This window comes from Kryptolebias marmoratus, linkage group LG3 (assembly GCF_001649575.2).
Source record: "Kryptolebias marmoratus isolate JLee-2015 linkage group LG3, ASM164957v2, whole genome shotgun sequence".
NCBI lineage: Eukaryota > Metazoa > Chordata > Actinopteri > Cyprinodontiformes > Rivulidae > Kryptolebias > Kryptolebias marmoratus.
Genome location: NC_051432.1, coordinates 16,577,220 through 16,600,947, shown reverse-complemented (window position 1 = coordinate 16,600,947; position 23,728 = coordinate 16,577,220). Strand labels below are relative to the sequence as shown.

At 45.0% G+C, this 23,728-nt stretch overlaps 4 protein-coding genes and 2 non-coding genes across 10 annotated transcripts in view; 2 read left to right on the top strand and 4 right to left on the bottom strand.

The window, feature by feature from the left end:
* The window catches only part of LOC108230244 (carbohydrate sulfotransferase 12), a 7,766-nt gene extending 7,209 nt beyond the window's left edge, over positions 1-557 (bottom strand). Inside the window, exon 1 of one of the 2 annotated variants that reach the window (XM_017406308.3) lies at positions 510-557. The gene's annotated coding sequence lies outside the window, so the exon portion shown is untranslated. Of the gene's footprint in view, positions 1-424 lie in introns of both variants that reach the window. The other variant, XM_017406297.3, reaches the window with a different exon arrangement.
* A 1,784-nt stretch (positions 558-2,341) lies between these two features.
* eif3ba (eukaryotic translation initiation factor 3, subunit Ba) lies at positions 2,342-9,628 on the bottom strand. Its single transcript, XM_017406285.3, has 19 exons — positions 9,405-9,628; positions 7,961-8,153; positions 7,749-7,868; positions 7,598-7,655; positions 7,313-7,441; positions 7,072-7,229; positions 6,260-6,391; positions 6,115-6,181; positions 5,986-6,032; positions 5,674-5,884; positions 5,508-5,580; positions 5,305-5,427; positions 5,131-5,209; positions 4,798-4,936; positions 4,558-4,683; positions 4,251-4,328; positions 3,941-4,049; positions 3,744-3,856; positions 2,342-2,872 (listed from the first exon to the last, which is right to left on the bottom strand). The coding sequence occupies exons 1-18, from the start codon at positions 9,508-9,510 to the stop codon at positions 3,756-3,758; spliced, it is 2,049 nt and encodes a 682-aa protein (XP_017261774.1). The 5' UTR covers positions 9,511-9,628; the 3' UTR covers positions 2,342-2,872; positions 3,744-3,755.
* On the bottom strand, positions 4,435-4,518 carry LOC112450300. The gene has a single exon (XR_003038870.1). It is a non-coding gene; the product is annotated as a small nucleolar RNA SNORD60 (small nucleolar RNA).
* On the bottom strand, positions 5,010-5,088 carry LOC112450302. Its single transcript, XR_003038872.1, has one exon. It is a non-coding gene; the product is annotated as a small nucleolar RNA SNORD60 (small nucleolar RNA).
* A 117-nt stretch (positions 9,629-9,745) lies between the features above and the next one.
* On the top strand, positions 9,746-16,431 carry brat1 (BRCA1-associated ATM activator 1). Of its 3 annotated transcripts, none has more exons than XM_037974741.1 (12): positions 9,746-10,032; positions 11,179-11,330; positions 11,421-11,565; positions 11,686-12,085; positions 12,990-13,100; positions 13,224-13,315; positions 13,403-13,494; positions 13,593-13,779; positions 13,921-13,994; positions 14,882-14,966; positions 15,053-15,342; positions 15,432-16,431. In XM_037974741.1, exons 1-12 carry the CDS (start codon positions 9,906-9,908, stop codon positions 16,251-16,253), a joined length of 2,577 nt encoding a protein of 858 aa, XP_037830669.1. In that variant the 5' UTR covers positions 9,746-9,905; the 3' UTR covers positions 16,254-16,431. The 3 variants fall into 3 exon arrangements, with proteins under 3 accessions (XP_037830669.1, XP_037830668.1, XP_037830667.1); XM_037974740.1 differs by having other exon boundaries at positions 13,406-13,506; positions 15,432-16,430; XM_037974739.1 differs by having other exon boundaries at positions 13,403-13,506; positions 15,432-16,427.
* A 90-nt stretch (positions 16,432-16,521) lies between these two features.
* On the top strand, positions 16,522-23,703 carry LOC108248562 (GRB2-related adapter protein-like). Of its 2 annotated transcripts, none has more exons than XM_017437446.3 (6): positions 16,522-16,577; positions 18,739-18,849; positions 18,932-19,029; positions 19,286-19,405; positions 21,775-22,084; positions 22,189-23,703. In XM_017437446.3, the coding sequence occupies exons 2-6, from the start codon at positions 18,772-18,774 to the stop codon at positions 22,366-22,368; spliced, it is 786 nt and encodes a 261-aa protein (XP_017292935.1). In that variant the 5' UTR covers positions 16,522-16,577; positions 18,739-18,771; the 3' UTR covers positions 22,369-23,703. The 2 variants fall into 2 exon arrangements, with proteins under 2 accessions (XP_017292935.1, XP_024859731.1); XM_025003963.2 differs by having other exon boundaries at positions 16,533-16,577; positions 18,771-18,849.
* The last annotated feature ends 25 nt before the right edge of the window (positions 23,704-23,728 follow it).

Sequence of the window (23,728 nt, the reverse complement as noted above, 5' to 3'; positions counted from 1 at the left end):
CCCCCCCCCCCCCCCCCCACTGCCACGCGTCACACACACACCCGCACACACACACACACACACACGCACGGAGCGTGAACTTTAAACTTTAAATGTGGGACATTTTTAACTCGTTAGCTAGGCTACTCTGAAGGGGTTAGCCGGCGGGTCCAGTCCTGAAGAACCGGGTCACGATGTGTCCCGTCACGGACAGCTCGGACACTGTCCTCTCCCCCACCACCTCCACCATCCCCACCCTCTCCTCGCCGGAGGGACGCTTCGAGTTTTCTCTCTACATCTTTCGGACACAGAAAGGCTGAAACCTCTTCGTCGCTCCCGTTACCCGCCGCCGGTTCTCCCACCGGGAGGACCCCGAGGACAACAGGTCCATCTCGACCCGAGTCCGTCTCTCTGTTCTTAGCGATACGACCGGGTTCGAGATTACCCTGCGATGGAGATACATGGTTCCGCCCGCTCGGTTCGGATCAGTGTCCCCCTCCCCACCATCAACACCACATCCCCGCGCTCACCGTCAGTCAGTCCGCCCGGTGATCTGACCGGGACAGAGCGGAGGGGCAAGTCTCGCGAGATCTGACAACGAATATGACACGAAATCTCGCGAGATCTAAAAAAACTCAACCGCTTAATATAAACTCAGCACAAATAAGTAAGGAAAATTGTGTTTTGGCTGAATGTTTCTTTGTTGTAACAACACTTCTTGGCGATAAATGTTATAATCTTTGCAAAACCTGTTTATTTCCCTTATATGGCGCCACATTTGTTTGGAAAATGAATTTACCAAATATCTGCCAATGTCAAACAACTTGTTCTGCTACTGACACCTGTTTGTTGTTTATCGGATTTATTGATTTGAGTCTTAAGAGACAAGACATACTGGCAATTTAACCGTTTGTTAATTTACCGAAATGGGGACTCAGTAGCATGCGGAATAACCACATACAGCCACAACAGCCCGGTGCTTCCTCCTCATGCTGCTCAGCAGTTGGGTCACACTTCTGTGGGATGGCGTCCCATTCTCCAACCAGTATGTGTCGTAAGCCAGCCATTATGCTTGTACGAACAGCATGCCCGAGCTGATCCCACAGGGTGTTCAGTGGGGTTGAGGTCAGGACTGCAGCGAGGCAACTCCCAAATTCTGGAGGTCAGTTTCAGACAAATCCTGCTCTGCGTGGTCATGTCGTAGGATAGAGTTTGGTCCCAGACTGTGGAGATGTGGGACTGCCACTGGTCGCAGAATCTCGTCTCGTGGGATGTTCACCTCATCCCGTTTCTGGACCTTGGCCTTCAGTTTAGAGGCGGTAGTAGCAGTCACTCCAAATTACCCTGCAATTTGGGTTTTGTGGAACACCAGCTTGAAGTTGCCCAATCCAGATCAGTCAAATGTTGCTTGGAGCACACATGGATCGTCCACATCACAGCTGACGACAATCACTTGGTGACAAACTGGTTTCAAGATGTAATGTTTTAGTCTGCAGAGCAACTGAGCTTTGCTTCTTTCTACTATAGATCAAGATTGTCTCATATCTAGATTTTTGCATGTCGTGCTGCTTATATTACTCTTCTACAAACATTAGTTCATAAAGAGTGAAATGTTTAAACTGAACAGAGACCTCACTGCAACACTTAAGGAGTCTATGCGGTAACATTGAATCCAACAATAAACACAAAATAACCATTAAAAAACAGTAATAGGACTTCGGAAAGAGTCTTAAAGCCACACACTCAAAAATAAATTGATTTTGCTGTTTAGTTTTTTACAAAAAGGAGATGTTTGCAAATAAACTACTTTATTCTAACATGCAAACGACCACAAATTTACTGATCAAGAAGCATTTTTCCCTAAAAACAGCAAAAAAATATCTTGAGTTTGCTGCACGATGTTGAATTTCTGTACATTGCTTTACTTTTAGCTTGAAACTGGGTTATTTTTTTAAATGTTTATTATACTGTTAACTCTCCGTGATGAGAATATAAACAATTCTATCCATATATGCACATTTCAGTCCATTATTTTAAGATTTTCTTTTAAATGAATCAATAAGCACCATCATTTTTTTCCTGATGCAGACATTATGAATATTGGATATTTGTATTTTACAAAATGTCATCAAATTCTCCCAAGGCTCCTCTGTATCAAACCCTATAAAATTTAAATTGTATAAGAAAACAACAGATTGTCTCATTTAAATCGATCTAACTGTCCTGGTTTTGTCAGACTGCTGTTATATTTTCTAACATGTTTGTAACTTGATAGTTTTTTTAAGCGCCGTGTTTGAATGTGCCACCATAGCGGAGCGTCGCCTGTAAAATAAGAAGCACAAACTGAGTCAGAGCCAAGCCGTACTCGTGTTCGAATATTTATTTAAAGTTAATCCCGATTCGCACCCCCTCCCTGTGTGAAAGCCTAGTCTGAAAGGAGGAGGATACAGGCCACTATGACGCCACATCAGCACGTTTATTAACGAGGCTACTTGTTTAGTTTCAACGCCGTCACCCTGCATGGACATGGCTCTCCCTGCTGCGCTGCAGAAACACACCAGCATGATGAGGCCAGTTCACATTCAACCCCCTCAGGAGGAAGAAGGTCCAATAAGACGGGGGTGACTCCAATCAATGGTTAGATAAAAATGAGGCAGTATTACTAAATACCAAGTTCCACAGAGAAGAAAATCGGGTAGGCGATTGTGAAGCAGAGAAGAAAAGGCAATATAAATATCTTCTCTTTTCCTTCAACGTGGACGCTGATCCACAAGGCGTGCGTTGATGATTCCACTAAAAACTCGAGATGAACCCGAGTTTCACAGTGAGGCCGTCGTCCTTCTCCAATCAGTGACACTGTTCTTTCCTCTTCTTCCACACAACAACAGATGGACTGCAAGAAAAAATAAACAGATTCAAGATCCTGCAAAAGTAGTGTTTATTTGTTTTTTTAGGGAAAGCGAGGCGTTGTGGCTGCTCGAGCCTGATAACGTCACATAATTAGTGCTGAAGTTGTGAAAACCAGCTACAAAGAGCTTATCTTCTGACAGATTTACTGTAAAAAATAGTTTAGATTCTCTTTTAACACTTTTAATTAAGTTTCTCACATTTTACGACAAGAATAAACACCTCCCATCCACCCCGGCACATACCAGTGACAAACTAATGAAAGATAAACAAAGGGGGAGCTAAAAATAGGATTCAAATAAACAATATAAGAAATAAAGGGCAGATTAAATATAAATCATACTATTTTGGTGCTCAGTTCAGAATGATCCAGTCTTTAAGTTAGATGGATTTCATCCAGTTTAAGGAAATAATGGTCCTCTCTAATCCAGCCTGTATATGGAGGTGGAGCTGCAGATTTCCAGTTTAGTGATATTAGCCTCATGGCCTGCAGAGCGGTGAACGCTAATAAATACTTTTCAGTAGGAGAGTGACCATGTGACGTAGGCTCCAGGTACATCAGATAACATAAGAACAACAACGGACATGCCAGTAATTTATTGTAACACGTCGGCATCGTTCACACAGAGAGCACACCGCGTCAAACACATGTTTGAGCCTAGCTTTAGTAAAGTGAACTTGATGTAGGATCTAACATTGTATGAAACGGTGCCGAGCAGACTGAAGATCTATGTGCAGTCTATAAACCGTCCCTCCTAACACCATCTGACATCAACAGCCTCAAGTCTGTTTATAACATAATTATCTCAGAATATGGTTGAGCTATCACAACGATGACAGTGTTTAACAAGTGTTACCTGCGTAACGGACTACAGATCTCCGAGGGGAATGATTTCTTCGTTGATAAAAAACTCAATGGTCTCCTCCTCCCAGTCGTCCACGTTGCTGTCGAGCTCGTCCGTGTCCACTCCTGAACGACACAAAGAAAACAGCGTTTTGCAGTCAGGCTCCGAGGCCAGAGAAAGTGGAGCATTACTAAAGAAAGAGGTCGCACCTCCTCTGAGCTCAAGGCGCAGGTTCTTCTGTTCGAGATAGATCTGCTGCGATGTCTCCCTGTAGCGACGGTACTCCTCCATCATGGCCCTGCGCTTGTCCACCAGCTCCTACTCCAACAAACACACAGTCAGCTTCCTCGCCACTTTTACGTTTGGACGGCTTTACAAGTGAAGCGGCGCGCGTGTTAGCAGGCTCAGTCAATTATTCTCCACGGTCACAGTCATATTTAAAACACTGGTTTGAACCGGTTAACGAGGAACAAATTAACCAAGAGAGAGAGACGGTTGAAGGAAAACATTAGGTCAAACCTTTGAGGCCTTGGACTGGCTCAGACGATCTTTCTGCTCAAAGATCTTTGAGTATTTCTTAAGGTCCTTTTTGATCATCTGCAAGAGAACACAAGTCTGTTAAGTAAGAAAAACTAAAATGACACAAATGACATTAGCAACTATAGTATATATAAATATAAAAAACACAAAGTGTTGCATTCATGAGCCTCAGATCAGAGCTAGAATCAGGAGCCGAGGTGCGGCTCTCATACGAGGTGTCAGAAAAAGTTGTTTGTCATCACTGGCTCCCGACCGACGTGCAGACAGTTTGCAGACAGAATGGTACCTTAATCTGATCTGCGCTGAGCAGACTTGGAGGTCTGGGTCTCCAGAGCAGCTGACAGAAGCGGTCTTTGTTGTTCTTCTGAAGGAGACGGCCCTGGAACGTCCACAGCCAGTACGCGTTGTCCACCTAAACACGGAAACGGCCAGAGGACGAGATGGGCTCGTGTGAGCATTTTCACATATCTGTTAAGGAAACTCATGAAGCGAACGCAAAAAGTTGTCCGTGTGAACGAGTGCGAACCTTGTGGCTCCACCAGGAGACGGAGGTGACAACGTATCGCCCGGTCGGGTCCCATTCGACGTCAGAAGCCATGTAGTGCTCAGCAATGTTCATCATGATGCAGTCTGAGGTGTCCACAAAGGCCAGGGCTCCGTTCATACTGAACACAAAACATGAAGATTATAAGCACTTGCTAAGGCATTCGTGACTGCTGATAAGACATGAAATACTCCAAGCCTCAGAACAGCTTTAGAATCAGGAGCTTAGCTCTCATATGAGGTGTCAGAAAAGTTTATTTTATCATCAGTGGCTTTTTGTTTTCCTCTCACACACTTTAACTCTTAGAAATCTAACCTCCTGAGTCCAGCCAGCACCGTGAACTGTCCCTGAGGGCTCCAGAAGATGCTGTTGGCCTGCTGCTTGTCAAACATCTCTGTAAAAGAAATGGAAAGAAGTCACACATTTACCATAAATTTTCAGGACACGTTTTAAAAGACCGCGTTGCTCATATCTGCTCGCTCTACTCACTTATGAGCTCGATCTTGCCGTTGTTTCTGACATGATAGAAGGAGGCGTTGATTCTCGGAGACTCTCCGTGGAGAACGGCAAACTTGCTGCCGTTGGGCTCCCAGGCAAAGGCAATGATGCTTTCTGAAAAATAAACCCAAAACGTTCTTCCTGTAAGACAGAATTACCACGAAAAGATGTGCCTGTGATTAACGTGATCTCACCTTTCATCTCCATCACGTCGACGGGAACCTGCTTCTCTCTCATTCGGAAGATTTCAAAGTTGGTAACGACACCCTGAGAACAAAAGGAAATTAAATTTAGCCTTTCTTTCGCTTTGCTGAAACCAATAAGGTGAAAGAACAAAATGCTTTGCTCATCTTTGAGCACCTGAGTTCCTTTGGGAGTCCTGTCCACTTTCACACACAGATAGTCCCCGTTTCTCTGCCAGTGCAGTTTGCAGTCGACAACGTTGAAGAGGTTGCGAACACGGATCTCCTGGCGGGAAGGCATCTGCATCAGAGTGACTCTTGCTGGGATGTCCTTGTCCTCAGGTACCCAGAATGCTATGATGTTGTCACCAGGAGACCATGAGAAGTCCCTGCAATAAAAGCACAAAAAATACTCAGATTCTTATCAGTATCTTACTGCAGAACGCAATTATGTAAGAGTGTAGCATCGACAGTTCATCAAGACTCTTACTTGATGCCTGTAATCTTCAGACTCTTCTTGTCTAACAGGCCCATTGACTAAAAACAGCAGAAAGGAGTCCTTAGGATCCATTTTCATTTAAAATAATAATAATAATAATATACATTAAAGTTTACGTACCGGAGTTTCATAAATGCTAAGAGTGTCTGGAGTCATCCTGGCAAAGAACTTCCCATCATGGCTCCACCTGAGAGGAAGTACCAACAGTTACGACACATCGATCGAGTTGCCAGTTTGAATTCAGCAAAACAAACAGTGTTCTGACTTAAATATGGGCCAGTGCGCAGAGCTCTCGCAGTGGAAGCCTCTCTTCTTCTGTCCAGTCAGAATGTCCCAGATGATGATGGCTTGTGGGTCCTCCTTGGTGTCCATCAGTGGACTGAAGGTCACAACGAACCTGGGAGAAACCAACAATGAAGCTTCAGACAGCTCAGACTAATCCGCTCCGCTCCTTAGCAGTTTGTAATCACAAAACACTCAGGATTTACTGTTATCATTCTTTAAGTTGGTGTATTTTTTATTCTGTTAGTAAAAGCAACTTGCATACAAATGTGGCTGCAGGCTGATAACAGTACGAGTGAAATCTTTTAAAATATCTCAGCAAAAAAAAACAAAAAACTATTTAAAAGTTTGCATATCCCTGAAAACAATGCAGCCTAAAATGATAATTCCTAATTAAAAGCCTAGAGCTCCTCAAAGGAATGCTTATCACCCGCCGCTTATCATGTTTCAGACAGATCATTTCATGATGAGAAGGGATGGAGTAGTAGCCATCTTGGTCAAACCTCATAAATTACATTATGCACGATCTCGTTTGATTTTGCGAGAAATGTTGGTGCTTGTAAGTATGTGTTGGGGATCACTCTCAGCTACTACCGTGTCAAACTTCAGCTCAAAATCTTTAAAACTGACTGAGTTATAGTTATTCTTGTGTTTGCCAAGCCTGATTAGCTGTGGTGACCATCTTGAATTGGGTTGCCCCCAATAGTTATTCAGTTTTACTGTTGATTACCTTCTGAGATTTCATTAAAGTCCGTCCAGTGGTTCATGAGATATTGATATGATTGATATGATTACCTCTCACATGGCGAAAAGTCGATGAGTGACACGCCCTGATGGCTGAACCTCTGGATCTGTTTGAACTTCTCGCCGCCCCACAACGCGATGCCTCGCTGATGGAAAGTAGCCAAGTAGGTGCCTTTAGGAGACCAGCGAACGTACGTCTCTGTCCAACGCTGCATGGACACACAAGAACATTAAGTCTTCGCCCGTCGTGTTAACACTTCCTCACTCGCTGCCCGTGTAATCTGTAACTTACCGCTCTCTCCTCGGATAAGATTGGCTCTTTAGCGTCGTTCGCGAAAATGGCCGTCCTCTCTCCGGCTTCGTAGATCACACTGTACTGGTCACGGCAGTCTGGGTCCTCAATCCAGTGACGCATATTACCCTGAACGGAGAGCCACAGGCGCCAGACGTTTTAACATCTACGTGCCTCATAATCACACAGCTGCACTGAAGCGGAAAACTGATGAAGTATTACAAGCAATCACATCACGTTATGACTGGTGAGTTAATAAGACAGAAAGTAAAGAGCGGCACTCACGAAATCTTTGAAAGGCTGTTTCTCCGGAGGTTCCCACTCATCACTGATGTTCATGTACCTGAGAGACACAGATCATTAACTACCAGGACTCCGCGTCTGCAGATCAGTTTGTTATTAGCCTGATAAATGTTTGCTAATCCTGCGAACATACTTATCAAAGTCAGTGAAGAGGTTGACTCTGAACATGTGCTGTTTGTCGAGTTTGTATCCGTCTGCGTTCTTCACTGCCTCCAGAGCCTGAGTGGGAGCGGCATACTCCAAAAAGATGTACCTACATAAAGGACACGTCTGTTTCATGTCTTGGGTTCGAGGGCAGAGGAGTCACACTACAGTGCAGATCTGAGACGGATAGGTCGTACGTACCCTTTGGTCATGCCGTCAGCCTCCGGATAAAACTCGGTCGTGATTTTGCCGAACTTGGAGAAGATCTTGTGGATGACATTCTTGAGTTTTTCCAGACGCTCCGGGCCCACCTGAGGGACATTGTCCACCACGATCACTGAGTCGATCCCGTCAGCCTCCTGGGGCTTCTCCCGCAGGACGTCCTCTAGGAGCTCTGAAAATTAAAGACAGGGTGATATGAAAATAAGATAAATAAATAACCTGCAGTGTTCCATTTCATTAGTGCATTTTGGACTAACTTTGCACCCTGATGAGTTTCTCTTCACATTAAACCACATGAATTATTTAAAATTTTAATAAACACTATAACATTCTCACAGGATTAGATCAAAAATTCACAGCCCATCATTCTAGAAAACAAGTAATTGATTAAATTATTTATAAAGACAAAAGGAAAAGACATTTGTAGTTGATAAAATACGGTTCTAATTTTGTCTGCCAATGTTTATTTTAAAACGGATTAAAAAAGTAAAATAAGTTATAAACTCTGTTGTTTTTCTCTAATTTTATTGTGAAACAAAACCACTTCATCTCCCTGCAAAAATGCAGTCCATCTTATTTTTTATTAAAACGGGTCCGATGATAAATAAATAGCTTCCAGTTAAACATACAATTATATCACCTATTCAGAGATACTTTACATATTAATCTGCTTATCATTTTTACATCACACAAATTAAGAATGAGGATGCTTTTTATTTAAATATATTAACCTATCTGTAACAATCTGGTTATTTAAATTAAAGTAAAACTATCATTATTATGTCCTGTTATAAATGAAACTGTTCAGATGGATCAGAGCATTTTATTATTAAAACCCAGTCATTGCAATTGGGCACTAATTAAGATGTATTTAATTAAAGCAATAAAGTTCAATTGCTTTAAAATCTACTTTGAATAAAGGAGATGCTCCATTGACTGTTTCAGAAAGCTGGGTAATAATAACACAGAGAAAAAAAGCACATTTTTAATAACAGCTGTTATAATGTAAATTATCCAGAGCCCATCTTGGCCCGTTCATTCATACAACTACAATGAATATTCTCACTTTTAGCTCATCTTATTAACACAGTTTTCAATAGAAAGCCAGGGGGTCAGAGTGAGAAGCGTTCCGGTTCTGGGTGAGGCTGAAACAGACCGTTTAACAGAACTTTGATATCGTTTGGGTGGGGGTACCCTCCAGAAAAAAAGGTGGATCCGACGCCGTTTTATTTGTCTTATTTCGTAAAGCTTTACAATCAAAGCGTGTCGGCGTAAATACTGTCATTCAGCGCAGGCGGACAGTGCAAAGATTTACCCACATTTCTACTATCTCTGCGTTACCACCGGTGTTAGCGTCGGAGCTAACGGCTAGCTAGCTAGCTAACCGGGCCGCGAAGCCGGCGTTTTTCCTGCTGCCGCTCACCCTCGTCCTCGATGTCGTCCTCGTAGTCCTCCTGGTCGCTGAAGGAGGGCTCCTCCTCCTCCTCCTCATACTCGGGGTCGTCCAACATAGCCGCCGTATCTTGCATTTAACGAGAGAACAAGGCTGAACTCTCTCTACAGGGGAGTAAAAATCCCAAAAAACGTGAGGCGAACGAGGCTCGGCCGGTGCGGCACCATGTGCGAAAATGGACGAAAAGACGGAAACGTCGCACCGGAAGCTGCTAGCAGGAGCGCGTACGGGCTGCGGGAGAAAAACCAGAGCTGTAGAACACAGGGAACGGACGCGCGCGGCTTGTTTTAGTCTGATTTAGTTCATCCAGCTTTTGAGTCCATCTACGAACAGCGCAGCCGCGTCTGTCAGACGCTCTTTTTTACGCCGTAAGGAAGCGAAAATATTTCCCGCGAGGTGTACCCTAAGCTCAAACTGACTGAAATTAGCTAATGTTTTAGCTTCCTGTCTGTGTCTCCTGCACATAGTAGCATGGACAGGGAGTGCGTGTCGGCGCTGCCCCGGGTCTGTGAGGTGCTGGCGGCCTCAGGAGGCTCTCTGCCCGATGACACCAGCCTGGAGAAACTGCTGGACTGGTTCACAGAGCTCAGCGAGGCCGGTTAGTAACAGTGAACCCGGTGGGCAGGTGTAAGACTTTCTGCTCCAGTTGTCTTTCGCTGTTTTGCTACTTTTTCCTCTCTATCGCTAACTTATTTGTTGACTTGGTTGTCTCCAAGGAAAACAGCCACATGGAGGGTGATTGCTGCACTTTTACTGCACAAAATGCAACCACACATATCTGTAATTTAACTTTTATATATCACTAACAGCATTTCCTCCTAGTCAAATTAAAATTGTACTAGTCAGAGCTGAAATTAAAGTAATATTCATAGCAAACATTATATTCCAAGGTCTACAACAGAGATGTTTTTTTGGGGGAAACTATCCATCCATCCATTCTCAGTGGTCCGATAACAGGTCCAGGAGGAGAACCCAGACCTGCATCCCTCTCCAGCTCCTCCTGGGAGGTGTTCCCAGGCCTGAGAGGATTTACAATCCCTCCATCAAGTTCTGATTCTGCACAGGGTACCTCCTTGAAGAGGTGTCCGACAGTTCGATCTCCTCACCTTAGCTCTGAGGCTGAGCCCAGCCACCCCACAGAGGAAGACTGCTGGAACGTAGACGGAAAGCGGTAAGTTGAGAGCTTTGCCCTTTTGGCTCAGCAGACCGGAGCAAACGCCCTCCTTACTGCCGACGAGGCCCCCCCATCTCCCGCCCCCGTCCGGCCATCGCTCACAAAGAAGACTCCCAGATACTTGAACTCCTGACCCGAAGGGAGCGTTCCACGTTTTCCCAGTCAGGGACCACGGCCTCGGCCATGTGAGCCTACCTGAGGATAAAAATGAAGTCCTGTTTGTTGGGTTTTTAGGTTCCAACATCTTGTCTACAACAAACATTGTAGATACCAAAAATATAATCCTCACAATAAGAAACTCTAATTTCAGCTCCACAATGTTGTCATTACTAGTGTTTATTACTCTTTTACTCTTTTTGGTGGCTGAAAGAACTGAATTATTTACATCTGCCTTGAAGATCTGGTCTCCTGAGGCAGATAATATGATAACATGGCTTGCCATGAAGGAGCATATCACACCCGGTTATTGTCAGATTTTAATCAACGGAGTAGCTTGTATTGAAGAAGACATGACTAACCCTATCTCTGTAAAAATGAAGCCTGTTTTCTTTGTTTTTCTGCCCGATGAAGGCGTCTCCCTGCTGGAGGCCTGCCCCTGTCTGCTTGGATTCGTGTCTGCTGTGGTTTCCAACGACGCGGCCTCAGAGCCCAGCGTCCTGTCCTTCACGCTGAAACTCACTGGCTTATTGGCCGCCTCGGAGGACGGCTTCAAAGTTCTTCAGGTTTGGGACCGTTTATTTTCTTCCTTTTCCTAAACTCTTAACAGTTAATCGTTTTAATCCACACACGGCCCGTCCCTGTTCCTGCTGCAGGACTCTGTGTTGGACCGGGTCTTTGACTTTCGTCACTGGCAGGCAGCGGGACTCTGGGAGGACCCGTGTATCAGGATCGGTTGGATCCAGGGCTTGAGGACGATGCTGCAGCACTCACAGGCTCTCGATTTCTTTGTGCAAGCAGGTGACGCATCAGCGCAGGAAACTGAATAAATTCTTCTCACTTTATGTCTCACAATGAGACATTTGTCTGTCATTTATTTTAAGCTCACGTCCATATTTGTGTTTTTTTTTAACTCTCCAGACTTCACTGAGCCTCTCCTCCAGCTTCAGACAGACACAAGTCTCTTTGTCGCTTCAGCTGCCAGTCAGACGCTCGCTCACGTCCTGCTCCTCTGTCAGTCCGTCCCGTCGCCTGAGGGACGTCACAGAGAAACCATCCCCGTGGAAACCGACGGAAAATACAGCGCCGTTGTTGCAGGGTTTTGTGATTACCTGAAGAAGTCGCTGGTTCCCAAAGAAGCGTCCCAGCTTCACGGGAGTCAGCAGGTTCTGAAACTGCTGGCCAAGCTCCTGACCCGGGCCGGGCCTCCTCTGAGGGACAGACTGCTGCTGACGGTCTCAGACCCTCTGGAGGAGCTGGTGACAACGAACTACAGTCAGCTCACGCTGCCCCTGATGGACGTCATTCTGGCTGCGCACAGGTAGACCCGTTCTGTACTCACCGACTCATAAGGATAATTCAGCTGATAAAATGAAACTGACTGCAGAGTCCGAACAAGTGACACCTGTTCAGTTAACTATACGCACAGATTTGCAGTTTTTTTTTTTCATCAGTAGGTGTTGAGCTGTGGAAGAAAACAGAAACACAGCAATGGAGGTAATCAAGGGTTTAGGAACCGTTTGCTAATTGCGTTTATTGAATTTGTCCAACTTTTAACGCCACAGAACCCAAACAGTAATCTACTGTTTGCTCTTAGCACCGGTGAACACCAAATCCATCTTCAGCCTCCCGTGGCCTTTGGGTCAAACGGGACCGAAGTTACTCGGGCGTCAGGGGGGTTTAAGATGGATCTAGATCAGGGGTGGGCAGTCCTGGTCCTCGGGGGCCACTATCCTGCATGTTTGACTTGTTTCCCTGCTCCAACACACCTGATTCAGTGGTTAAATTACCTCTCCATGTTCTGCACAAGCCTGTTAATCACCCATTATAGGTGTGTTGGAGCAGAGAAACAAGTAAAAATGCAGGATGGTGGCCCTCAAGGACCAGGATTGGCCACCCCTGATCCAGATGAAACTAGCAGTCCTTAAACAAATCCATCACTGTTCATGATAAAGTTTTACCTAAAGACCTCTCACCATCTCTTAGCACTTAAAGTATGCAATGGTGATCATTCTCAGCTACTACCACGTCAGATTTTAGCTCAGTGTCTCTAAAATGAAGTGGCATTTTTGTGTCTGCTCAGGTCGCCCAGCTGAGTCAGTTCCACGCCACAGAGAAAGTGTCTGAGCGTTTTGTTCTCACACACAATGTGTAGTACACACACACCGGTGTTGTTTGTTTGTTTGTACATATTAATAATGTTGGGTTTTTACTGCTTGTTCCAGCAGCTGTGGAGGTGGAGAGCGCGTCGCTCGTCTCCTGTCCGTCATGCTGAGCGCGAGGAACCCTGCTGATCTCGTTCACGCCGCAGCAGCGTTTCTCCGCAGCAGCCACCCGTGAGCTTCCGCCCTGAGCACAGTTTTGCGTTGTTGGTTCGCCTCCGCCCGCAGAAACATCCGGCGAGTGACGAGCATCTTGTGTTTAATTAACCCGTCTCCTTCGTGTTCCCGTCCATCCAGCGATCCTGACAACAGAGCTCGGTCTGCAGGAGTTCTGCTGTTGCCTCTTGACGTCATTACTGGCCTCGCTCTGCTGGGAGCAGACAGCTCAGGTAGCACTCAGCAGGCGTGCACGTTTCAACACTGAAATGGACGTTATTGGTCTTTTATTTGACAGCCGAGCTTCTCTGTTCCTGCAGCAGATCAGCATCGGTCCTCAGTGATGGAGCAGCTGAGGAGGAAAACCTCCTGCGTCTCCATGATTTGTATCAGTCTGACAAACGTCCCGCAGGTAACGTCCACGGTGAGTTTGAGGACAGGCGAGCAAGACCCTCGTCTGGGTTTCTGATAGATGCTAACCCTCTTGTTTTTCTCACGTTCCCCTCTCAGGCTCCTGACTGCCTCCCCTGTTCTCCGGCTGAAATCGTCTCTGCAGTTTTGTCTGTACTGAGGCTGTGCAGCGGGGACTCTCCGTCCTCGTCTCCCGGCTGTGCTGAAGTCCTCAGAAATGTCACCGGCAGCGGCAGGGTCCAGAAGTGTGCTCTCGACGCTCTGTCAGCCCTCAGCAGCAGCTCAGGTAAAACAAAATCAACAAAATGCACAGATTATAAAAGATGTTTTAGCTCCAGAACAGAGCTGAAGACATGAAACAAGGTAAATGTGTTCAAACACAAAGACACGGACACTTTAAATGTCTCTGTTTTTTGTGTTTCTTCAGGAGTGAAGGTCCTGCTGGTTGAGGTGTTCACACTCCTGATCCAGTATCTGAACAGTCCCGCCTCGGATCCGTCTGTAAGTCTAACGTGTTTGATCGCAGCTCTGTTTGTTTCTGATGTTTTACTGCCTTTGAACAGATCATTACACTGTTTTTGACTTGAACACGACTTCACGTTAGGCTCCAGAGATCGCTCAGGGAGCATCAGAGAGATCCTCGTCGTGTTTGTCGCAGACTCGTGAATCGGGTCTTTCTGAAATGCTCTTTTCATACCCAGTCATCCGACTTTCCCCTGTACCCACTTGTTTTTTTTTTTTTTCTTAAAACGTGAGTTTAGGAAATATGCAAATAATTGCAAAATTTGTTATTTATTTGCATTTTTTCCCAACTTTTTTTGAATTGGCGTTATAGCTCATTATCTGTTAAACTGACTGAGCTGTCTACACTTTCGTGTTTGCTAAGGTTAGTGATGTCTGGCAGCCAACTTGAATTAGATTGACTCCAAAAGTTAATCAGTTGTAGACGCACACCCAGTGATTAACAGATTTAATAAAATCTGTTCAGTGGTTTTAGGTGATATTTTGCTAACAGACAGACAGGGTTGACACAATCTGCCGGTGCTCGAGTTTTGTGTTGTTAATGACTCTCAGCTACTACCACAGCAGATTTTAGCTCAGTATCTGTAAATTTGACTGAGTTGGAGCCATTTTTGTGTGGGCAAAGGTTGATCAGCTGTAGCGGCCATCTTGCGTCAGTTTGACAACAAACGTTAATCAGTAAATCCACTGTTTCATGAGATATTTTGCTAACAGACAGACAAATTAGCACGTAGACACACACATCATGTAGTTGTTGTGTTCTTTGCTGTGTGTGTAAAGTTTGTGTGTTGTCATGTTGGGAACTATATGACAGTATTGAGTGAGAAGTAATGAATCACTAACTTATCTTTGTTTGTGTTTCTCAGGTAATCCAGAAGTCGTACCAGGTTCTGGTTAAGTGGGTCGATGTTTGCGCCGACCTCTCTGATGTAACGGAGCAGCTCAGAGAAGGTACAACTCACCTGCAGCCGCCTCAGACTCATTCCTGCGTGACACATCCACGTGCGCGGCGTTATGTAAGGACTCGTCCCTGTCAGATCTCGTTCAGGTGGTGAGGAAGCGTGTGTGCGACGTGCGCTGGGAGGTGAGGGACTCCACCGTGGAGTTTCTGGGACACCTCGCCGCGGCTCCCGCCTCCCTGGCGTCGGACAAGGAGAAGGCGCGCAACGCTTTGGAGTGTCTGCCGGGCGGCCGCTGCGCCACCGTTCCCCTCCTCCAGGAGGCGCTGCAGGACCCCGAGGGTTACGTGAGAGCCAGCTCTGTCTCGGCTCTGGCGCTGACTCTGGCTCCCAGCTGGCAGCAGGGGGCAGCACCACCTCAGCAGGAGGTGCGCTGAAACGTCTCTGCACGAAGGAGCCGAAAGCAGGTTTTCAGATTTAAAACGATTTTTTATTTTAATGCTTTTTGTCTCTGCAGGCAGAAATCGTGACCCGGCTGCTTGAAATCCTCTCCCAGGACACACAGGGGTTCTCCAGGAGGGCCGTCATTCGGTTCTTCGTCGCCTGGATCTCCTCTTGCTCCTCACCTTCCTCCTGCTCGCTTCTCACGCAGTCCATCCCCTCCATCTTGTCACGGGGCAGCGCAGACCTGGACTGGGAGGTCAAAGTTCACACTCTGGAGCTGGCCGAGCTGCTGCTGGACCGAGCCTCGGAAAGTCGCCGTCACCCCTACGCTGTGACCCCAGACCGGACCTCCACACACGCTCGGGCTGTGGAGTCCGACCCGGTCTCCATGTTGAACAGTTTGGTGGATCAGGGAGTTTTCTCAGCCCTGCTGAGTGGTCTGGTTGACTGCGACCGACCCGTCGGACTGAAGGCCTGTCAGCTGCTGATAAGACTCAGAGACACGGTTTGTCCTCTGTTACTCGGAGACCAGGATGTAAGTGACGCTCTGGTGTCAGGCAGCAGGGCGTCCTGTGAACTGCCTGGCTGCGGCTGGGCCCGGGAGGTGAGAAGAATCCTGGGAACCGCCACCGCTCCTAGGAACGTTCACGGAGCTGACGGGCTCGGTCCTGAAGACCGCGGTGAGGAGGAGGAGGAAGAGCCCGCCGTGCGGGTCGGGGTGTGCGACGCGTTGAGGCGTCTGCGTTTAGACGAGAGGCTGGCTGTCCTGGCTCAGAGCAGCGACCACGTTCACAACTCCCCCCTCTCCCTGCTGCAGGACATACTGACCGTGAGCAGAACCAAGACGCATCTGGACTCACAGCTGGGGCAGGAGGTCATAGTGGACTGTTACTGACCAACACACACACACAAACAGAGTCACTGTGAGGCAGTCAGGTTGACCAGGAAATCCTAAAGAGACTTCACTTTCAGATTTTCACTTTTTGTCATGATTTAAATTTTTAAAAAATTGTTTTTATAAACTATTTACCCACAACAGTAACCCCGCTTTTTTTTAAATTTATGTTCATTATTGCCTGTGTGTGTGTGTTTGTGTGTGTGTTTGCATCTGTCTATTAGCAAAATATCTCATGGGCCACTGGATGGATTTTAATGAAGTTCTCAGAAAGTAATCACTGGATGTACATCTACACTGATCAATCCAAGATGGCCGCCACAGGTAATAAACATTAGCAAACACAAAACCAATCATATGTCGGTCAGTTTTACAGATAATGAGCTGATATTCATCGTGGTAGTAGCTGAGAGTCCTACTTAAAACACTGAATAGACTGAGCAGGACCTGAGAGACGAGACGCCATCCGGGTCAGAAATTACTCCTGATGTTACGAGTCGATCCAAGTCTCTCACTTATCATTTTATAAAAGGAGCAAAACATTAGCTCAAAACCAAACGTCGCAAAGCGCCAGTGAAAATGAGCAAAATACAGGTTAAAAGCTATAAGTCACAAAAGGCTAGCTAAAAGTAGCCAAAAGCTGCAAGTAATGTATGAAAAGGCTAGCTAAAATTTAAAAGTATCAAAATTCACTAGCAAATCTCTAAGTCAAAACTAGAAGTGGCAAAAGGCTGGCTTGCTAAAAGTATCAAAAAGCTATCTAGATGCTAAAAGTAGTTGAACTCTAGCTAAAAGCTGAAAGTAGCAAAAGAGTAGCTAAAAGTAGCCTAAGAAGACAGAAATAGAGGAAGTAGGCTGAAGCAGAGCAAAGAGAAGAAAGTTTCGGGAGGAACTGAAGAGATCTTTGTGTTTCTTTAAATATTAATAAAGTCTAAATTTTTTTCTTTAAAGAATGAAAGTTACAAAAACCAAAAGTCGTAGCACCCAACATCTGAATGAGCTGAACATTTTGCTGTATGAATGGCTAAAATAACTCAAAGAATTTAGAAATGGTTAGATTGCAAAAACAGGAAAGGAGCAGAGCGATGTTTCTTCACGTGTCAGGGTTCAGCTGCTGTGGTAAAAATCAGTCCTCATTTAATTATTGAGGAACATCATTAATGAAGTGGCGACAGGTTGAAACAGCTTAAATATTACACAACGTGACAGCAGCACAATGTTCCAGGATGTTCATTAAATCATGCTGCTTTTAGACGAGAACAAAGATAAAACTCCAAAACCGGGTCTAGATCATTGTACTGAATGTTGTTTTTACAGGAAATAACTAATAGAGTCAGATGTTTCTGATTTTTCTTTTATTTTTATGCAGTTTTCAAAACTATGAAACAAACAGAGTTTGCTTTGTCTGAGTAATTTTATGGAGAAAAGTCAAATAAAATTATTCCATTTCCTAAAAACAATCTGAAGAAGTAAAAAGAAGCAGCTCAGATCTTTGTATATTATTATAAATAAAGATGAATATTGTCATAGTTTGAGTTCAGGATGTAAAATAATTTATGTACAATGTGTCAATCACAGGTTAGTCCAATTGATCTTTTTCTGATTTAAAATCATCCTGGTGTTAAACTGAAGATACAGCATCTTCTGTAAATTTACTGTATTTATCGATTTATTTATTTTAATGAACGTCAGAAATCAAGTTTGGAAATGTTTGTTATATTAAAGGAGCAGTCTGTAAAGTTTATCTGGTCGGTGCAACTTATTGGCAACAATCTGAGCGTCCAAAGTTAAGTTTTTGTACCTTTAAGTTGTGTTTAAATGAACAAAGTGAGAACAGTTCATGAGGAGACATTTCCTTAAAAAAGGACTAACAATGTAGAAGAAGGTTAGCTAGGAGCTCAAAGTAGCAAAGGCCACGCTAAAAGAATGAAAAGTTTGGCTATAAGTGGTAAAAGGCTAGCTAAAAAACTAAAAATAGTAAAATAAGAAGCTAAAAGTAACAAAAAGCTAAAAGGAGCAAAATGCTACGTCAAAGTATGGGAAAGCCAACAAAATGTGTCAAAAGAAAAGCTAGAAGCTAAAAGCAGCAAAAGGCTAAAAGGATCTAAATGCTAGATAAATGTATCAGAAGGCCAATTAAAAGTATGAAAAGAGTTGCTAGAAGCTAAAAGTAGCCTTAGAAGACAGAAACAGAGGAAGTTGGCTGAAGCAGAGCAAAAAGGAGAATGTTTCTGAAGGAACTGAAGAGATCTTTGTGTTTCTTTGGGGAAATTATTTATAAAATAAGTTAAATTGTTTGAAAAGAATAAAAGTAGCAAAAAAAACAAAAGTGTAAGTCCGTCACATGGATGAGCAGGAGGGCTGAAGACACTCCTCATTAACTTATGAGCATCACACACACACACACACACACACTGGTTATGTCACCCTGCTGTCTCTGCGCTGCGCTCCTCTCCCTCGGCTGATTCCGTCTCCTCCGGTTCAGGAGGTGATCCAAACTCTCTCTCCTCTCTCCAGGATGGAGGCTGTGGCTCTTTTCTCCTTCGCGGCGTCAGAACCAGACGAGATCAGCTTTCAGAAAGGAGACGTCGTCAAAGTGAGTACGTCCGACTGGAGCGAGGCTTTCAGAGGGATCCTTCTGTGGACTAAAACTGTGTGTGTGTGTGTGTGTGTTTTAGGTGACAGAAATGGAGGAAGATTCCTGCTGGTTCACAGCTGAGATCCAGGGGAAGCGAGGCTTTGTGCCGGAGAACTACCTTTACCTTCTCCCTCATGCGTAAAAAGATTAATTTTCTGTTCATTTCTGCTTATTTTCCATAATTTGTGTGTTCACACTGCTTTACAAATCTGGTGCCTTGTAACTCCCCCTTGCTTTGACAGAAGGTGTATTTTATTCTTCTGTCAGTCTTGATGGGGTTCCCAGCAGTCCCTTATGAAGAATCGAATGAGCACCCACCCCCGTGCCGTAACCCTGAACACGCTGTGGTTCTGGTTCTGGAGGAACCGTCTGATCTGGGTCTGTCTCTCCGCAGCTGGTTTGCAGGATCCGTGTCCAGGCTGGAGGCCGAGCAGCTCCTGCGCTGGCAGGAAACAGGGGTGTTTCTGGTGCGGGAGAGCGAGTCGGCTCCTGGAGAGTTTTCCCTCTCTGTCAGGTCAGTGAACGCACCACGAGCATGCGCCTCAGCCTTTTGGGGTCAGTTATTTCTGACCGCCGCTAAACTGGATGGTAAATGGCCTGCACTTGTTTAGTGCTTTATCTAGTCCAAGGACCCCAAAGGAATGACTACAATCAGTTATTCACCCATTCAGCCTACATTGTGGTTACAATGAGAGGATGAATGACTGATTGACAGAGGTGAGGCTGCCATGACACCGGCGCCACCGAGCCGTCTGACCACCACCAGTAGGCAAGGCAGGTGAAGGACACCAAGGACACAACGGCTGAGACAGACGAAGCAGGGGCTCAAACCGGCAAACAAACCCCCAGCCTCCTGAGCCTCTGCCTCCCCAACATCTACATCCGGACACAGCTCAAGATGGCCGCCACAGCCACAAAAATAGCCATACTTCATCTGATTTCACAGATACTCACGTAACGTCTGGTGTGGTAGTAGCTGAGACTGATCCCCAACACGCGCTCTGAACAGATTTCAGCCGAGCTTCATTTAAAAAGTGTTGCTTTTAATTATCTTTAGTCGACCCTGTCTGTCTGTTAGCAAAACATCGTACGAACCACTGGACAGATTTTATTGAAACTTTTAAGAAATAGTCACTGGATAAACGTCTACGACTGATTAGCTTTTGGAGCCAACCGCCTTCAAGATGGCCGCCACAGCCAGCTGACCGTAGAAAACCCAAAGTGGCTGCAAATCAGTCAGTTTTACAGATATTGTGCTAAAAATTGGGGCTGTAGTAGCTGAGAGTCATCCTCAACGTATACTCTGAGGGTGTTGTTACGGTTTGACCGAAACTCATGAAAGGCCTTTAATTTATATCTGCTTCAGGGTCGACGCTCTGCCCCGCCACTCTCTGTTTCCTTCATTTTTAGATTTGTAATTTTTTAATCTCCTCTCTTCTTACCTTCTGTGTCCTTGTACCAAAAAAAATGTTTTTTTTAAATCTCAGATTTTGACACGTCTTTGAACCTATGTGAATCTGAACATGTGTCTCAGTCCCGTCAGCGGGGACGATCAGGCACTTTTATTACGAGACCTCATTGCTCTAAAAATACCACACACACACACACACACACACACACACAGAGTGAAAGCAGACAGTGTGTGAGAATGAGGAAGAAGAGGAGGACGAGGAGGAGGTGGTGGTATTTGGGTCACCAAAGTGACGTGGGACTGATTTTATGAAATGTGTTCAATAATCAGGGCATTGCGTAATGCCAGGCACTTCTTAATTATAGACAGGTATATTATGCAACTGCTGCATGACGAATCATACACACACACACACACACACACATTGTGCAGATGTTAATGTTTTTAATGATTAAAGGCACAACATCTGTTTGTCTGGAAGCGCTGCGAGACACGAGCTGTACTTTTTTCAACACAATTATTTCTTTAAATATCCTGCAAGAAAATGATATTTTTACCGTACAGATTATTGGGGGGAAAAAAAACACTTTCACCTACATTAAAATACCTCCTTGAAGGAATGCATATCGCCCGCCGCTTTTCGTGCCAAACATCAGCTTGTGTCGAGAAACGTCGCAGTCGTTTTGTTCGAAACGTGAAATTGACGTTCTCTAACTTCGTGTTGTGGACGACTCTCAGCTACTACCACGTCCAAGTTTAGCTTCATATCTGGAAAACTAACTGAGTTGTGTTGGCTGATGTCGATTAGCTGAGGTGGCCATCTTAAATTGGACTGACACATAAAGTCAATTAGTCATAGATCGTCCTATGATTACTTCCTGAAAGTTTCATTTATATTAGTCACAGACGGACACTCAGACGTGGTCATTAAAAGTTATCCTTCACCTTTTCATTTTCTAATAATCAGATTGTTACTGTTGTTGGAAAACACACTGTCAATTACAGAAATATAAAAACAGCATCATATAAAAACTGAAAAATCATATATTTTGACGGCTGTTATGGCTTTAAAGGAAGATAAGCAACAAGTCGGGTAGAGGCCGTAAAGTGTCAGCTGTGAAGGTTCTGAACAGGTAATATCTTACCTGTTGCAGATAGCTCTTTGCATGACCTCTGTGACCTGTTTGGGGAAATAAAGTTTAAATCTGACTACTGATGAGCTAACGGCTAGTCCTGATGAGACCAACGTGGGTTAAAACAGCTCCAATCCGATTTCTTTAGGCAGTTCTTATGACAGCTATTTTAAGTTTTCTTTGTATGTTTGTAAGTTTTTACAGAAGTAAACAGATCACATGGTGTCCGGAGGAGGAATCCTGAGATGAATGTGCAGTTCTGATTGATTCGAGGTTTATTTCGAGATACGTCTGTGTGTGTGTTTACGTGATGCCTGAGCCCCCTTTGTCACTTCGCAGCTACGGCGACAGGGTGGAGCACTTCAGAGTCCTGGAGGGGGGCGGCCAGTACTGCATCTGGGACAAGTCGTTTTGCTCCTTGAACCGCCTGGTGGACTTCTACAGAACGCACAGCATCGCCGTGGAGAGGGTGGTCCGCCTGAAAGATCCTCCCTCGTCCCCTCAGCTGCAGCCCCATCCTGGACGGAACCCCTACCCCAACCCTTACAAGAGCACCTCGCAGGAGTCCATCTCCTCCGCCCGCCGCCTGTCCCCCCCCTCTCAGCCCGAGCGAGAACCCTCCGCGCGCCTACCCAAACCAGTTGTGGAGGTATGAAAAGCAATGACTTCACCTTGTAAACAGCTAACTGCACACCTGCGTGTCTGACATCCAGATTGTTGTTGTTTTGTCTTTTTTTGAAATTCTTCACTCAGAAGCCTCGGCTGGCTCACGCCCTCTGCGACTACACCCCCTCCCACACCGCCCACCTCCACTTCAGGCGCGGTGACGTCATCGACCTCCTGGACTGTTCAGACTCCCTGAGCTGGAGGGGGCGCTGTCGAGGCCGGGTCGGCATCTTCCCCCCGGAGTATGTGCAGCTGCTGTTCCATTAGCTCCGTGCTTCAGTCCATCCAGCCTTTAAAAACAAACACGTCAAGGGACGGTCCTCATGAAAGTGAGCGTCTGTGGAAAGGTTATAAACAGGTCGTTATTTCACCTGTTGGAGATGGTTCTCCGAATGACTTCAGTTTGATTCAATTTAACTAGTAGAACCCAAAAATGGTTAGAAACTCGTGGTCATTTGCAAGCCAGCGCTTCCTGTGGAGCCTGGAACGCTCCCAGCCTGAACGCCACCGTTTCCCGTTGGAATAACTGTGAAAATGAAAAGCTGATGGCGGCGTTAAAGGTTCGTAAAGTGGCGTTTTCACACAGACCACTGCAAAACTGGAGCCGTTTTAAGATGGCAGCTGCTAACTCCTCAATCCACGCCCAGGTTAAACTCTTTCTCTCCAAGAGGAGGTCATTTAAAACGCCATCTGCAGCAGGAAATATATTAACTGTTCAAAACCTTTCCACAGGACCTCGCTTCAAAATGTCAGAACGGCCCATTTAATAGCAGTATCATTTTATCAGCTTCTCACAGAGAGGTACTCGTATTTTCCTGATTAGCTCTGTGTTAAAGTCGTGGGTAGTCAGTATCTTACCTGCAACAGACTCCTGAGAGTCGAGCTAACGGCTGCTCAGTAGTCAGAGGTGAACTCCTGCCATTTGAAGCAACACTGACCTAACAAAATAGGAGTTAAAGGAAATCAATTATTGCCAACTTTTTTAACACTGCTTCACCTTCGCCTCAGGTGGTAATCTACACTGAAACGGCGTCTAAACGGTCTTGAACTCGCTCAGTTTGCCTAATTATCTGGAGCTAAAGTGTCGCTGTGTGCAAATCTGTTGTAAATCTATGTTTTTTTTTAGGTTTGAAGGTTTTAGGAAGTGCAAACCTGCTCTGACACTTTAATAAAAATAATTCTCCAAACTGAGATCGCTCTGACTGCCGTCTACTGCAGGTAAGATACTGACTACACAGAAGTCCTAAAAGCTGCAAGACTTCACTTAAAATAATAAAAAATAAATAAATAACATTAGCTCTTTGAACAGTTAAAGTTGATTAAAATTAAGTTTTGAGGCTTTTAAAATGTAAATCAGTTCAGCTTTTGAGTACAAAAACATGCAGATTTAGGATTTTGTTGCTTTTTTTCCTGTTTTAATTGTTGGTTTTAGATCCCTGCTGCACAATAAGCAATTCAAAAACATACGTTGGGTTTCTGTGTGTTATATTTATATCACGTTAATCAATAAAACAAGAACAATCTGTTGTTACAGTGAACTTTTTCCACCTGTTTTCTGAGCCCTTTTCAATGATGACATCAATTAAAAGTGTTGAAACTCAATTTTGACTTTTTTTTTACTGCATTT